The sequence below is a fragment of the Amaranthus tricolor genome, chromosome 1 (assembly GCF_026212465.1).
Source record: "Amaranthus tricolor cultivar Red isolate AtriRed21 chromosome 1, ASM2621246v1, whole genome shotgun sequence".
Classification (NCBI taxonomy): domain Eukaryota; kingdom Viridiplantae; phylum Streptophyta; class Magnoliopsida; order Caryophyllales; family Amaranthaceae; genus Amaranthus; species Amaranthus tricolor.
The window spans coordinates 19190780-19207311 of NC_080047.1; the positions used below are offsets into that span (position 1 = coordinate 19190780).

General features: G+C 34.7%; 1 protein-coding gene across 1 annotated transcript; it reads left to right on the forward strand.

Annotated features, from left to right (window-relative positions):
* Window positions 1–6691: 6691 nt before the first annotated feature.
* Window positions 6692–15734, forward strand: LOC130809024 (mitochondrial inner membrane protein OXA1-like). The gene is made up of 10 exons (XM_057674662.1): window positions 6692–6837; window positions 7519–8078; window positions 8186–8276; window positions 8411–8458; window positions 9745–9803; window positions 12465–12540; window positions 12621–12752; window positions 12884–12991; window positions 14591–14645; window positions 14739–15734. Exons 2-10 carry the CDS (start codon window positions 7597–7599, stop codon window positions 15011–15013), a joined length of 1326 nt encoding a protein of 441 aa, XP_057530645.1. The 5' UTR covers window positions 6692–6837; window positions 7519–7596; the 3' UTR covers window positions 15014–15734.
* The last annotated feature ends 798 nt before the right edge of the window (window positions 15735–16532 follow it).

Consider the following 16532-nt stretch of genomic DNA (forward strand, 5'->3'; position numbering starts at 1 on the left):
GTATTTAGCTTTTTGAAGGGTCCATTGGCAACAGAATGAAACAAAGGTTGGATTATTAAAAAAATTCAAAAGGTGGGATTATGAGCAAGTAATGGAAAATAGGTTGGTTATTATAAAGAAGTAGAAGATGAGAGGTAACCTAATCTAGTAGGTCATTTTCTAAAGGGTCCATTGGCAACAAACTGAAAACATATGTTGGATCATTAAAAAGTTTTCAATAGGTGGGATTATTAGCGAGTAACGAAAAAAGGTTGGATTATTTATAATCGTTATATTATTTTGTTTTTGGCAAGATAAATTTTATAAAATGCCAAGAAAAAGTCAAAACTTTACATCCTAGTATTAAGAGATATAGGCATCATTATCCACCGAAGCTCCTAAGGGCCATGGAAAAGCCCTTACTCATGCGCTAAGAGAGATACGACACCTCAAAAGTATAGCTATTACTAGCCAATATAAATAAAATTACATCCTATACAGATTAAGTTACAAAAGACATTCAAATTGTTCATTACATTGCAATAGTACTTGGCCTTCTGCATCTCCTGAACACTTTATCATCAACAATAAACTACCAATACATCCTTAAATAGATAGCATCAGTAGATAAAGCAACATGCTTAAGAGCACCTAAAACTATTCTATAGAAGCAGCAGCATCATTACACCTTCCAGAAAGAACTATTCTTCATCTCAAAAGCCCGCAGGTAACATAGCGTACCATAGCAATTTCAGCTTGACCTAATAAGACGATAAATACATATCATACCTAACACAAACTCTTCCAAAGGGGAAGGACTCAAGTATTTAGTCTACGTGAGACTAACAAAACGACATAGCAAGCTATATTGGCTACCCTTAGATACTTAACTACAATCCGCAATTCATAGGGTTAACAAAATTCGGGTGTATATTACACAGCCAGCACCCTCTTCAACTCAACTACAGATATACCAGTATGTGGCAATGACTGTAAAACAACCATCAGCAACCCCGCCGCTGCTATTATTCAATAGCAACAACCCTACGTGCCACCACCATGAATTAGTGGAATAAGGGTTTCAAATGCTAACTTCAGACCATGGGAGGATACCTTAGGTTAGACTATCATTGAAAGTACTCGATGTTTGGGACCGGCTGCATAGGGCAAAACATCGAAAAGGGAAAGGGAACCACTAGTAATTAGGAACCCACAACCTTGGAGCCATCACAACATCAAGAAATACAACCTCCACTAATTAACAATGACATCCATAAAGCCATAAACCTTGAAAAAGAACAACAACACGACATAACCAGCAACGGGACCCTCACAGCCCCACATAGTCATCCATAACCAACATTAATGCATATTTAGGCATTTTATCCAAAAAACGAACTGGGGACAAAGACATAGTGGACCCCTCACCTTGATGATTCAAACTCATCCCTAGCAAAGATTACCTTAGATCTCAATAACCCATGAGTTGGGTTCAAAAACAAAGAAATCGAGGGTTAGACTTTGATTTTCCACCATAGCAAATACCACGAAACTGACCTGGTGTAAGACTGTAGCATCAGTTTAATGGTACCAATACCCATTGAAATCAACAAAGCGATAAAACTCGAATCAAGGTTTTTATCCCTAATTGAGAAAGGGTTAGGAAAATAGCAACCAAAATTGCTACCCTCCAAAGACACAACTGCTTTTGCAGTTCATTAGGTGTAACACCTCAATATTTTCTGACGTCATTAATTAATATTTTAATAACTTTTTGGGATTTTATAATTATATAAATCAATTTAGAAGTAGTTTTAATAAATTCCTTTCATATACGAATTTAAATATTAACATATATTTATACTAAAAATACAATTACGATCTCTAAAATACAGAGGTTCGAAAAAAATTATTATTTTATTAAAATGTGTAAGTCTAGATTATGTCCGGTTGATTTAATAGTCCCCTAGGTGAGATCCGACGGGTTCACTGTGTGGGGGGGTATGAGCATACTTTTGTCATTGGGCGCCGGATGGCCACTATCGCCCCTTGGCCGAGGTGTTACCATACGAGCCTTGCAAACCCCAATATGGTGGCCTCTTCTCTAGTTTAGTACCCCAGTGTGTTAGTTTTTCGCGAAGGTAGGACCCGAGAGGGTCAGCTGGAGGGGGTATGAGCTCATACTTTGCCATGGGCGCCGGATGGCCGATAACGCCCTTGGTCGTGTCACTATGCCATGAAGTGGAGAGAAGATCCATTGATAGAATGTTACTCATTGATAGAAAGTTATTCATTCATAGAAAGCTTACACATTGAAGAACGTTTACTTATTGATAGAAGGTTTATTCAATGATAGAGTAGCTTATGCTAGTGAGAAGTGTGCCTAAGTTAAGTTACCTCGAGGGAGTTACCAATCCCAAAGATAGATTATGATCACACTTACTCTAAGATAGACAAGCTCTATAGGGTCATGTGTTAAGTAGTTTGTTAATGCCTTGGTTGAGTGATACTATGCGTGTTTTACAAGAGTTTACATTTTGAGAAGAGGAGTGTGAAGACCTACATTCTACCCAAGAACACATGGTTCGAGTTGGAAAAGACATAATGAGATTAAGAAGTATAGGTGGACAATAAACGGTTACTGTCTATGCTTGTGTCTTATGAAATCATCTTATGTTGTTGTATAATATAATGTTATCTAGTAGTTGGCCTTATTATATTTGATGCTAGTTACTAAACGTGTACATGTTTGTATTTATGTTGATTGTTGATGACTTTCTATGATTGTCCTGCTATGACTCATTGGCCTTTGGTCTAATGTCGAGCAGCCAGAGGATCATAGACAGGCATAGCAGGTATTGGAGTTTCTTTTGCATTGCCTTGCATTGGGGGAGAGTGATTAGGGCAAAGCATAACCTATATATACCGTTATCTTTCGATTTTGTAGCTCTTGTTTATCTTTTAAAACTTTGGTTGTATATGTTTTGTTATGAGGCCTTGTGTCCTCCCTTGTATATTTGTATTTCCACTGCGTAGTTTATAACTTTGTATGGTTTTAAGGAGTTAAGTCATTTTAAAATACAACCGTTGACACTGGAACCACGATCCATGCTTGGCATGTTGATTTGAGAAGCCGGGGCGACAAATCATTCCGTCGTGATATAGTTTTGATAGGCTGTTGATGCCTTTACTTTATTAGATTCTAAATAACTTTTGTTTTTCTACAAAGGCGCAAAGTTTTAGGGTAGATGCTGCCGAAATTTCCACTCACCTTTTTAAAGTTAATATTTAAACATTTATCCTTATCCAAATTCTTTTCTTTTTCTTTTATGTAACACCCAAATTTCCTCCCGTCCTTTACGGTTTTGGTTTCGTACACGGGGTCGAAAATTCAGGGGTGTTACATTAGGAGTGCCAAGACCAACCCACACAAGGGGAGTCTAGCATTGACCTTCATCAAATTTGCATACCATAACCGAAAACTGGGTTAGGAATTTGACTCAACATAAGCAAAGAACAATCGGTAAAGTACCTTACTTTTACTTTAAAAATCTTTGATTGAGGCATACCTTTGATATTAGGGTTCATGTACAACAAAATCACATCATAAATTCGCTCATAAGGTACTAAGTTGTATCGGTTAGTACACTTAATCAATTGGGTTGACGAGAAACGCTAGCACGTTGGAGGTCTCGTCTTTCTCAGTGGTCGACCTTGTCGCCTGCCTGTCATTGCGAGCAAAGTCGCCCAGCAGAGCAAAAATCTATAGAGAGAAGGAAGATAGAGGCATAATCGTTATATTATTATTATTATTATTATTATTATTATTATTATTATTATTTATTATTATTATTATTATTATTATTATTATTATTATTATTATTATTATTATTATTATTATTATTATTAATTCTTTTGGCAAAATATTTTTCATTTACCAAAATAAGTTTTATACATCCTATGCCAAGGAGCCTACTCAAACTTAGTTGCATCAGTATAGAAAAACGAGACACACGTTTTATGAAGGGTTTTCTTTCTCCACTCTTCATGTACATTGAAGTAGTAGGATCTAAGCAACCAAAAAAGGCATAGATGGCTAAAGAAGCTATACAATAAATAGGCCTATACATCGGTTAGAAGACAAAAAAACCTAGCCAAAAGAGAAATCAAGGTATTAGCAGGCATACAGCTTCAAAATACTAGGTGCAACACTACAAGCAAAAGACGCGAAAGCCTGTATCATCAAATTCATCCTAAGCAGCAGCTTGTAGAGAAGCCTGCAAAACCTAATGCACTACCATGCAACAGCATCATGAAACATATAGTAGATAGTAGGTAACAAGCTACAACAGAGGCTGCACACCACCTGAAACAGCAGCAGCCGAGGAGCAGCATGAGGCTATAGCAGCAGAATTACATCTGTGCAGCAACTTCATCAATACGTAAGGCAACATGCAACAGTGATTAGGTAGCATGTAGCAAAACTTAGACCATGGAATAAGCGCAGCCTCTATGCCTATCGAGATAGTGTTGAAGGTATGTGGATCATTTTAAGACGATCCTCAATCTCCTTTTAAATGTGTAAGGTTCCTGCTATTCTAAATGTAATATATTGTTGATGTATATATAGCCTTCATAATTTGTTGTTCGGTTTTTCAAGTTTGAACTTCCTAAAGTCCATCTTGGTATAGTATTTAAATATGATACCAGTCCATTTTTCAATACCATCGAGGGATCTCTAGCTAAAACGACATTCAAAGAAAAGGTGCTTTCTGCAATCTGTATCAGTGGAACAAAGCAGACAAAGGTTATATGTTGTTACCCCCACCTCCTTGAGCTTATCTTTTATTTTTAGCCTTCCAAAAGTCATAAGCTAGCATCGAAATCTAGCCCTTGGGATAGATAATCTATTCCATATGAGGCCTCTCTAGTTGACCTTTTGGTGAGTACTGAAGGTCCCTTAGTAAATCTCCTTGATGGAATACGTGTTCTGAAAAACTCAATGGTTCCAAGTATCTTCAATGAAGCATAGTTTTTTCATGATCCAGCTAGCCGTGCTAGGGGTATTGAACAGTGCCCAATATCCTCCTTTCATATATACCCCGTTCACCCATTGAACCCATAAGAAATTTTTCATCATGTAAATATGCCACGCAATCTTGCATATAGTCATTTGATTCCAGACACTTAAATCCCTGATATCTAAGCCTCCAAATTTCTTAGGCTTACAAACCTCATTCCATCTCACAACTTGAGGTTTATGTGAGTTAGAGACACCAAACCATAAGAAAGATATGCAGATTGCATTAATATAGCTGATGACTTTCTTTGGAAAGATGAACATTTAGCACCAATAAGCGGGTATTCCCATCAGGTCTGAATTGATGAGCTAGAGCCTAGCAGCATAAGAGAGGTGTTTGGTTCACCATTCTTTGATCTTGCTAGTCATCTTATTTGCTAGTTGTTCACATTCAGCAATAGAAAGCCTTTTAGATGACAACGGAAATCCCAGGTACCTGAATGGAAGGGATCCAAAGGGAAACTGGGTAGGCTCGACCATATTTGATCTAGTAGACGAAGTGACCCCTGCTGTGTAGATTGCAGATTTTAAGGCATTGGCTTTAAGATTCGAGGTTGAAGAGAAGTCTTGAATACTGTAACAACCCGAGTCTTAATCACCTTTAATAAAATACTTTTTCTAACACAGCGGAAGGCTTTTGACTAATTACTCGGATTATTTCAACCTCAAACCAAAAGTTTTATCAAACCAATCAAAGTTTTTATAAATAATTACTTTAATAAATTAAATAACTCTATAAAGATTTACGCAAAGGTCCTTTCACGAATAAGTTAAAAAAAAATACTTAAATACAATTATTATTTACAATGAAAATAAAATACACAATTCATCTCGAGAAAGAAGTTCTATCCACGCTTCGCTTTGCTATTCTGATATCCAACTAACACCTGCAATATTCGTATATACACTATCCCTTAATGAATAGTTATTTAGAGTGGACAAAGAAACTGTGTAGTAGCAGCAACCACGGCTGAGTAGTACACCAAACAGTAAAACCTTTAATTTATAATATCCAAAAGGCACTTCACATAGCACATAGGACTTCACATAAGTCAGAACACACGGTGGAAATCGGGTTAGCTATTAAGTCAAGTATAGAAACTTGCTAGTAATTATACAAGTATAGAAATATGTGCATTGCAATAAGTAATATGCAAAGTGTTTTATGTAATATAAGGGATTCATTTTTATGTTAAATTAATATATTAAAATTCTGGTCCTTCTGCTTGAGTAGCAAGGCGTGATTTACTATTACTTCTGCTTGAGCGTTAGGGCTTGGAATCCAAATATTTATTAAATGAATGCAATACATATGGTCTTAATTTGGTATATACAAGGGCCAATTAGGGTGAGGTAAACCAAAACCCCTAACTTAATGGAATCGTCACTCCTCCACTACTATATTGCTCGAGCCACAAGTTAAGTTAAATAACCTTACTGTGTTCACTGTATTTTACGTGCCGAAAAACACGTTCCACGTTTTTGATATGTCGGAGCATTGTTTGGAATTTTCTTACTATCAAGCCTTTTTATTTATCATGTTACTGTTTAACATAACATACAATATTAACCCATTCAACTTTTTTGCCGGTTCGAAACTACATGAACCATAAACTTTAATTTGAGAATTTTGATAAACTTCAACATTATTATGAGCAAAAATTCCAAATTTGGAGGGACAAAAGACTAGGTGTGCCAACATTTGACACGAGCTCGTAAGCTCTCCAACACCTGCAATTTCTACTTTCTCTCTACCCAAAGTCTAAAGAACTTAACGAGTAAGCTTTTATTCCCAAATCTCTACTCCTTCAGTTTAAGGGTTTTTTCATAAACCTTAAACCCTAATAGCAATTCTTCACATTTTGTCTTTGGGTTTTTAATCTATGCTGAATTTATACCTTCAATTTTTTGTTTTATTGGTTGTTGATGGGTGATTTAGGGGTTTTATTTGGTTATAACATATGCAATATTTTCTAAATCTTTGATTGTTTAAGAACTTTTTCTATTCAAATTTTGTAGGTGGGGTTTTAATTAATTAGCTAATCTCTTACTTTCTCTGCTTGAAGATCTAAGCTACTCTTGTTGATACTAACTTTCACCTTGAACTTTTCTCTTTGTTGGTTTAATTTTCGATTGATTAAGAACTTTTTTGTTCTAATTTTGTAGGTGGGGTTTAAATAAATTAGTTAATTTCTTAAACTTTCTGCTCGAAGATTTAAGCTACTTTTATTGATACTAACTTTTACCTTCAAATTTTCATTTTGTTGTTATTGATGGCTGAAATTAGGTATTTTATTTGGTCATAATATATGAATGCTTTTATCTTTTTATTGATCGAGAACTTTATTGGTCTTATTTTGAAAGTGGGTAATAATTTGAATAGTTAATTCCTAAAATGCTCTTGTTAATACTAACTTTTACCTTTAATTTTTCTTTTTGTTGGTGATTCATGATTTCAGGGCTTTATATTGGTGCCGGTATAAGAATGTTCTAATCTTTTGATTCTCGAGGAATCTAAATTTGCGGGTTTATTGAAAATGGCTTATAGACGTAGTGTTTGTACGAGAGCTACCCTTTTCTATCGAAGATTCAATCCTTGTACTGGTTATATTTCTCTTGACAATGATAGAAGGAAAACCATTGATGATCATGAAGCCCCATTGAGAAGGCATATCAATGATTTTCTAAGCCAAAGCAGGTCTTTTGGAACTTATGTCAACAATTCTTGGACCCCTAATAGCTTATTTCATCATCAAAGGTCAATTTATTTTGGAAATGGAAATGGGGTTATGAATTTCCATCATAGATATATGTCGACCTCAATTGGCAAAGAGACTGATAATATAGATTTTATTAGTGATGTTGCTGGGGTTATTAGTGATACTCCGGCTGAGGTAGTTGCTACTCAGGCTACCCTTATTGTTAGCGAAGTTGCGACTGCTGCTGCTGATTCTGCATTTCCAGTTGCTGCTTTGCAGTATGTCATTGATGCCGTTCACTCATTTACTGGTTTCAATTGGTAAGAGGCTCTATAGCTTGATTCTTATAAGATACATTTTGTCGGTTTGAAAAAGATGGGTGTCATCTATATGAATTATAAATATGTTGAATATTTCATCTTTCTAGGTGGGCTTCAATAGCTCTTACAACTTTGTTGATTCGTGGGGCTACTATTCCATTTCTCATTAATCAGCTTAAAGCCTCCTCCAAGTTGGCGGTATTGATTTTTGTACCTCAAATCTTTTTCTAACCATCTTTATTAGTTTTCTAATTGCAAAATTAAGTACAGCTCCATGTACGTGGTACTTACCATGAAAAAACTAGCATTTTACTCGTCGTTCTTATTTTCAGATTATGCGTCCACGTCTTGAGGAAATTAAGGAGGAGATGCAAGCCAAGGTATATTCATCATTACTTGATTATCTTAATTGTTAATTTTCCTCGACTTCTTTTTAAATCTGAATTTTGGTGCCTGATTTGCTAAATTACACATGCTTAAATGTTCTCTTGCGTTGTAAAATTTCATGTTAGCCTAGTTTATAGGATGAAAAATCGTAGTGTGTGACTTTATCAGAAACAGAATGCATGAGCATTTTGTTGCAGTGTAGCTTAAAGTTTTGATATGTTGTATTTGTGCTTCTTTGTGGTCATCCAATCTCATATTTGTTCACCTTCAATGTTTACCTGTGAATGGTATTTCCCTCTTATTAACTGTTTTGTGTTTGTGTTTGGATGAAGTCGTAGAATAATGTGTGGGGACCTAGGGGAGAGGGGTGGGGGTTTGTGGGGGTGAGACTTTTCCGTATGTTGATACTATACTGTGTTATTTACTAGATCCTTATCCATTATTTTAGTTACTTCCACACCTACCGAAATATTCAGCACAATTGAGCCTGTTACCTATAGCAGTATTTATACTAGTAAAGGATGAGGGCTGAGGCTTTGCAAACTTGCTAGCATGGAATACCTTGTGTTCATTATGGTCTTGACAAATGGTATATTTTTCAGCCTAGTTGATGATTACCTTTGTGCAAGAAACCAACCCAATATTCGTTTCACTTATGCTAGAAGGCCCAAGAAGAAACTACTAGAAGAAGGTTAAAACTGCCAAATTATTGCTAAGCTAAGAAATAATTTCAGTTTTGGGGGAAGAGGGTAATTTAGTAAATCAAGAAGAAAAGTTGTTATGAGTTTGTTAGCTGGGAGGACTTGTTAGGAATACACTTAAGAAGTTTGTTAAGAATTTGATTATATAATGGAGCATGGGGGAAGGGGGAAAAAGGCAAGCAATTTCATCTTAAACACGTAGCATCCTTGGGAGAGCACCTTCCTCTCGAAAGAAGGGGTATGTATTACTCAATCAGTACTTGATAAAACAAACAACTTTCATTCTCTGAATTTCTTTTTCTTCTTGTAATATTCTGATTCCCAGCACTTTGTTCATTAGTTAGTGTAAAGGGCTGTAAGCATGCACATGATAAATTCAATCCACTCTGTGATGTTTCTTTTTTGAACTCTTTAAAGCAACTAGGAGGTTCTATGTTTTGTTTCTTTTGAGTATGTATGATTTAATTATCACTTACTATGCGCTTGCATGCATGCTGTGACTAAGACTTCTAATATCTTATTTTATGCCTATGACTGAGTTCTGGTTCCGTGAACGTTTTTTGTGTGTTTCTTTGTAGGGCAATGATCCTGATGCTATATATGAAGGGAAACAGAAGATGAATGTGTTGTTCAAAGAGTAAGTCATGCACCAGGAGCCCACTAATTAACTTTTATTGTTTGGTACATACTATCTGAATAAGTATGCTTAAACCTTTGTGAATGGGTAATTATTTGTCTCAACCTGAGTTGAAGTAGGTCGTTGAGATTGGAGCTTGGACTTATTGTAATTGGTTCGTAGTTGTACTTCTTGCCTCATAGGCTTTAAGTTGAGACCCTAGAGCAGAAAGATGTGTGAGTACTTGGAGTATTGATGATTTTTATTGCTTATTTAATTTTGTAGCATGACTTACTTTACTTGTTTTAGATGGGAGTAAATAGAAAAAAAGATGAATAATACTCAAGTAGATAAAACAAATGTGTAGATGAGAAGAAGAGAGATAATGTGGGCTCATGTTTAACAAAAATGTTGAAAGACAAATAATTAAAGGCCTTGAATGATAGATGGGACACTACTCGATGTTTCTTGTCCTATATGTAGGATCAATGGAAAGTAGAGAATGTAGATGCACGGCTATCACTTATATAACTTTAGTATTTACCCGTTGGCTATTATTCTTCCTCATATTCTCTCTAATTCATAACAATGACAACATTTTTCTTTCTTGTGTTTCTTTAGTGTGGTAAAAGAAAGTATTATTGTTATTAAATTTTTTGCATACAATTATAATTTGATTGTTCTTTTCCCTTCACCAAAATATCCATTAATTTGGTATCCACAATATCAATTCTCTTCTCTTCTGTGTACTTTCATTTCTTGGTCTTTACTTTCTCATAACTCTTCTTGTTTTTCTAGTTCTTTCTTTATACTCCATTTTCTCATCTAGATTTGTTAGCTGATCCTCACATTTTCCAGATCTTCCACTTTATTTTCACTCTTATGTTGTTTCATCCTTCATTCCTTGATGGAGGTAGAGCATTGAATATCCCTTGTGGCTACAATCGTGTCCTGAAAGTTTTGTTTCCTCTAATTGTTCATCCCAAAACTCACAAAATCTTTTTCCCCATTTTTCATATATATCATTCATCGAGGTTGATTTGAATGAGCGAATGACATTATCTTGGACAACCATTTTGAGCATCTTTAAGGGTGGAATTTTAGTCCCAAAACCTTCAAGAAATGCATCTAGATCAGTTCCCTGAGTATATTTTGGACGTGCAACATCTCGTAATCGTACCATTCTGATACCGTTTGTTATGAACTGAAAAATTCAATAAAGCAGTAATTTTGGAATGAAATAATAGAAGGACAAAAGAAAAATTTTATTATAATGTTGATGATTAAAGAACGATTAAAGAATGATTACAAAATTACAAAAGATAAATCAAGCACTTCGCGAAGTTTGAGATTTCCAAAAATGAGTAATAAACCCGCCCACCAATTGTTTACTATTTTCATGATGATGATAATTGCCGAATTCCCCTTATTTATAATGAACCCCCCTCTTAAGACTAACGTATTCCCCAAGTTTTCCCTAACATGACAATTACCTATTTTACCCCTTCGTAAACCAAGTATCCACAATATAAGTTTATTGCAATACCGGCCGCCTGATGTTCCACCTTGCCCTTAAGTTGGATAAAAATTAGCTTGGCCTTCCATCATAAAAATTCCCCAATTTGCACAATGTGTAGAGCTTAAAATGACTTGGTCTACTCTTAAGGAGAATTTAAGAAACCCATCAGAAGCCCAACTACTGCGCTCATTACTGACGTCACTGCTGACCTCACTGCTCACGTCATCGTCATTTTCAAAATTTAAACCTAAATCTTCCTTTTCCAGCAGAAACCCTAAATACCCATCTTTACATTTCATTGGGTTACGTTGTAGGGTTTAGAATTTATATTTGATGGTACGTTATTGCATTATTTAGAGGAATTTTGATTCTAAAAGTGTGAAGTGCTGCAGATTGAATCAAAGCTATACTGAATGGGTACTATGTACAAGTACAAAAACTAGAATTTGTGAACTATACATCTACTTAGAGTGAGAATCGTCAACATATCTTTTCAAAGGAAACTCTAATTCTGATATGAGATCACCCATTTTTCTCGTATTAGATCATCTATGTGTGGGTCAAGTTGGGTCTTTTGCTTATGATTCTAAAAAGGTTTTAGGAATGTTTCAAGTAAGAAAACTTTAGTGTAAGGTTAGCTAAATGGTATCCCTTTTTGCACACTAAATGTACCAAGTTGATTTCTTTCTCTAACTTTCAACCTGGGTCTACCGTCTTCTAAAGTGTTATTAAAAATTATTAGTCATAATCTGTACTTTTTCTTGCATATGCAAGACATATTGACATTTGTTCGTTATTTAAATTTTTCTCAACTTTTATTCATTTAGTTTTGTTTTGATTGTTGTGATGCTCTATGTTTTCTTGCCTTGAAGTACCAGTGGAAAACTCAAACTATATAATAATGAAACTACTATTTTATTTCTATGACTACTCTTTCTTAGATATTTAATTTTCTATTTTAATTAGATTAATGTTTTAAAAATTATTTGGGAGAATCATAATTTATAAATATATTTAGTTGTTGCCTTCTCAATAATAAAATCCTGGATATCTAATGACCTTATTCTTTTTAGGTCGGATTTGAGGTCTCTTGTGTAATTGTGATGTGTCTTTTACTCAGATTCCCTGAATATGTGTATTGTGCTTATATTCTAATATTGCAGATATGGTGTTACTCCATTCACTCCAATGAAAGGACTCCTCATTCAAGGTCCTATTTTCATCACCTTTTTCTTCGCTGTAAGTTGAAGGGGATATTTTTTATTGTTGTGTTGGTGTTTGCTATTGGTACCTTCTTATAGAAATACGTTTTTATACAGATATCAAATATGGTGGAGAAGGTTCCATCATTTAAAAATGGTGGCGCTTTTTGGTTTACTGATCTCACGACTCCTGATGCTATGTACATTTTTCCTGTTTTGACAGCAACAACCTTTCTCATTACGGTTGAGGTAGGCATTTTTATAGCAAAATGTAAATCTGATATGAGATTTGTTGATGCTCAATCTACGTCATATGCCTTCATTTTGTGATTTTATTCTTTTTGACTTCTATTAAATATTACCTCTCGGTCTTGTCTCAGTGCAATATGTTGGAAGGCATGGAAGCCAATCCTGTAGGCAAAACTGTGAAAAATTTTTCACGAGGCTTTGCTGTTCTCACAGTTCCATTCACAATGAGTTTTCCCAAGGTACTTCCAGCTGTGAAATTGTATTCAAGAATCAAATTGTTGTTTTTGCTTGATTGCTGATGAAATCAGGAAAGTGGCCTGCCACTTGACTTTACTGTGTCGCAATTTAAGTTTTAGCATAAAAGAAGGTCATCCATCTGTCGGACTTTGATAGATCTTTCATATTTTTAGTCACTAAACATAAGTTCTATCGAAAATCTTTTCTGTACCTTTAGAGTAAAGTGATGGCGTTGAATAGCAAATTAAGAGGTTTCACCTTGGTTGCTTCAACCAACAAAGTCCTTTCTATTTTCTTTCCTATAATTTGGCTAATGGTAAAGTAGCGTACATCTGAACCGCCATGCCTGACCTAGGCTCCCACCTATTGGTATTGAGTAATGGCATGTTGTATAGTTGTTTCCTATAATTTGGTAGGAATTTAGTATTGTTTTGGTGCTGTGTATTCAATGATTTCTGCTTGCAAACATTGTGTCATTGACAAGTTATGAACTTTTATGGTACCAACATTTTATAAGGTTTTGTTTAAGGAAACTCGAAAAAAATTCAGATTTTGAATGCAATGAATATGCATGCATTTTATTTTGGAAGCCTCTGTTACATTTATATTGATTGTTATCCAAAAATTATGTTATATAATAATTAAAGGGTAGTGTTTTAAATTAAAAGTTTAGGTATATGCTTCTTGTCTTCTCATTTACTTAATCTTTCGCCAACATCCCAATCCTCTATGTCTCTGATTCGGAAGTTTTCTTGTTCATGTCTTTTAGTGTTAGCCTTGGCCAAATAATGTTAATGTTGCATGTTTCAAGTCCCAAATTAAGTATCAAGTTACAAGTGTCTGTACCTAAGTTGATGTCTTTAGTATTTGACATGGCAACTTCGAGTGTGACAAAAGTCTTCATTATCGTAGGTTGGGTGTTTCGACCTTTCGACTCATGACAGTACTATAGGAGTGAAATTCCTAGTTGTGGCAACATCCCAATCTGCTACTGTTATGGACATTGTTTGCCTAGCATTTCAAAAGGCTCGTTTTAGGTCTTTTGTTTTAAGTTGCAGATCATTCTCCACTGATGGTCGTACTTGCTGCAATCTCCTTATTTCTTTTAAGACATCTTATGTACTTTGTTTACCCTTGACTTCTACTATTAGTCAAGGATACCCGTAAAATATAAAAATGGAAGTTCATTAGTCTACCGCTGCTTGGGCTTTCTGGCTTCTGGAGTTTTAGTGCAGGAAGCAGAGTTTGTTAAAGTATGTACATTAAGTACTTTTACTTGAGAAATATCAGTATTTAAGTTTGTACGAGTCAAAATAGTACAAGAATACGGTCTCTTAATGGTTGCGAAACGATTTGATGGTCAATGTGGATGTTTTGCTGCTATCTAAGCCTCGATCACAGTAAGCTGAAATTTTTTTAATGATATGGTCGTGATATGGTGATGTGGCCTTGTTTTTTGCACCAATTCAAAATGCATCGCTTTCTGGTAGAAGTTGTTATTGGCGGTATGAATCAATCTGGTTGTAACTTTGAACTTAGTTGTGCATATCATTATCACCACTCACCAGTGTGTAATTTTCTTTTCATGGTTGTCTATGCAGGCAATATTTTGTTATTGGATCACTTCTAATATCTTCTCATTCATCTATGCAACTGGTGAGCTGTTCAATTCTCTGCTTTTCAGTCCAATAGTGGATGCATAATGTCATAATCCGTTGACGGTGTCTTTGTGAATCTAAAAATTTGCAGTATTAAGCATTCCGGGTGTTAAGCCAGCATTGGGAATTCCAAATATACCAGTGCCGCCTCCTAGTGCTTCGCAACAAAAGTCCATGTCTTTGTTCGAACTAATCAAACAAGCTAAAGTAGCAGCCTCGCAGTTAAAGAAGCCTGATTCATTACCTGCCACTCCTGAACAGTCTAAATCCATTAACGGAAAAGCCTCATCATCGGCAGTTCTTAGTCAACGCATTAAAAGTTTAGAGAGACAAGTGAAACAAAAGAAGAAAAATAAGAAGCGATAGCCCATAATGGTATGTCGTGCAATTCTTTTCCCTTCTAAAGTTATATCTTAAATTTTGATAGTAAAAACTTTTTTCACTGAATACCAAGTTTTCAAGCTATCCCTTTAGAAAATAGTAATGGTTAATTTTGAAGCTGTCGGGGTCTAACTCTGGAAGTAATGAAGCAATGAATGCTTGCTTTTGGGTATGTTAATTAATATAAGTAGTTATTCAGTGGATGTTAATGAGATTAGATTGAGAAAATCTTGAATTCAGTTATACTTAAATTCGTTAATTGAACTTGAAAATTATCAATCCAATTGAGACTCAAAAGTTTTTGAATTTAAAGTCGATGTTTAGATAATTAATTGGGTGACTGATTTTTATCGAACTTAATTAAGTAGAATAATTAAGTTTAGTTGTAAAGATGAGAAGGACCCAAATGGTGATTTGGTATTGGTTGTGGGAGAATCATCAAAACACACCAAGAATGCAATTGTTGGATAAATATATCTTTAAGGAGCAAGTCTATAATTAAGTATGCTAAAATCTAATTAAAAATACTATTTTCCTTGCCTTTATTTTTTCACGAAAATTACTCTGTTTCTCCATTGTAATTCCTATGAAAATTAAAGCTTTGTTTCTGAATATCAACTTAGCTAGATGATGTTTGTAGTCTAAATTTGGTGAACCACCTTAAAATTTTCATGTTAAATGTAGTCTAAATTTGGTGAATTACCTTGAATATTGTGTTGTTATTATTATTATTTATGCAGGCTATTGTTATTTGCCATCTATTTACACATTTTGTTTATTTTATTGATTACTTCATAAACTCCCCTTTATTTTCTAACTATTTTTGAGTATTCAATAATTTTAAGACTTTAGGTTGATGTTTGACAAATAAGTAAAAAAAAAAAAAAAAAAAAAAAAAACTTGATCCACCTATTGATATGTTTGCTTTAATATTTCTTGAGATTCTTGGGTTGGATTGAGTTGGATCGATTTGGATTGGGTTGTAATCTTGAACGCATTCTTTTTCAAAAGGAAGAAATTTCAATGCATTATTTCTTGCATAGAATTAGATCATTACACATTAAAACCTGATTTTATTCTTTGAATGTATTGTATGTTCGGTCATATAAGGTGGTTATGTTACTAAGTTAAAGATTACAAAAAGTCCACATATTTGGAGGTTAAATTAGTAACCGATGCATCATCAAACACGTTATCAGTTGTCCCATGAGTTTGGAATTACTTTAAATGAAATACTTTCTCGTTAGGGATGGCAATGGGTCGGACTCGGCTCGAATTATACATACTCCGACTTTGCTCCGGATTTTAGTCGAACTTTTTTTTTCAGTTCACCTCCACTCGGAGTCAGATTATGCATACTCCAAGTTTGCGCCGACTCGGACTCTCGGACCTCCAACGGAGTCGGATTATCATCAAACTTTATCGTTTTGATATTGCACTAATGATTTAAACAAAATATGTTTTTCAAATACAATTTAACAAAAAAATATGTACTTTGAATTCA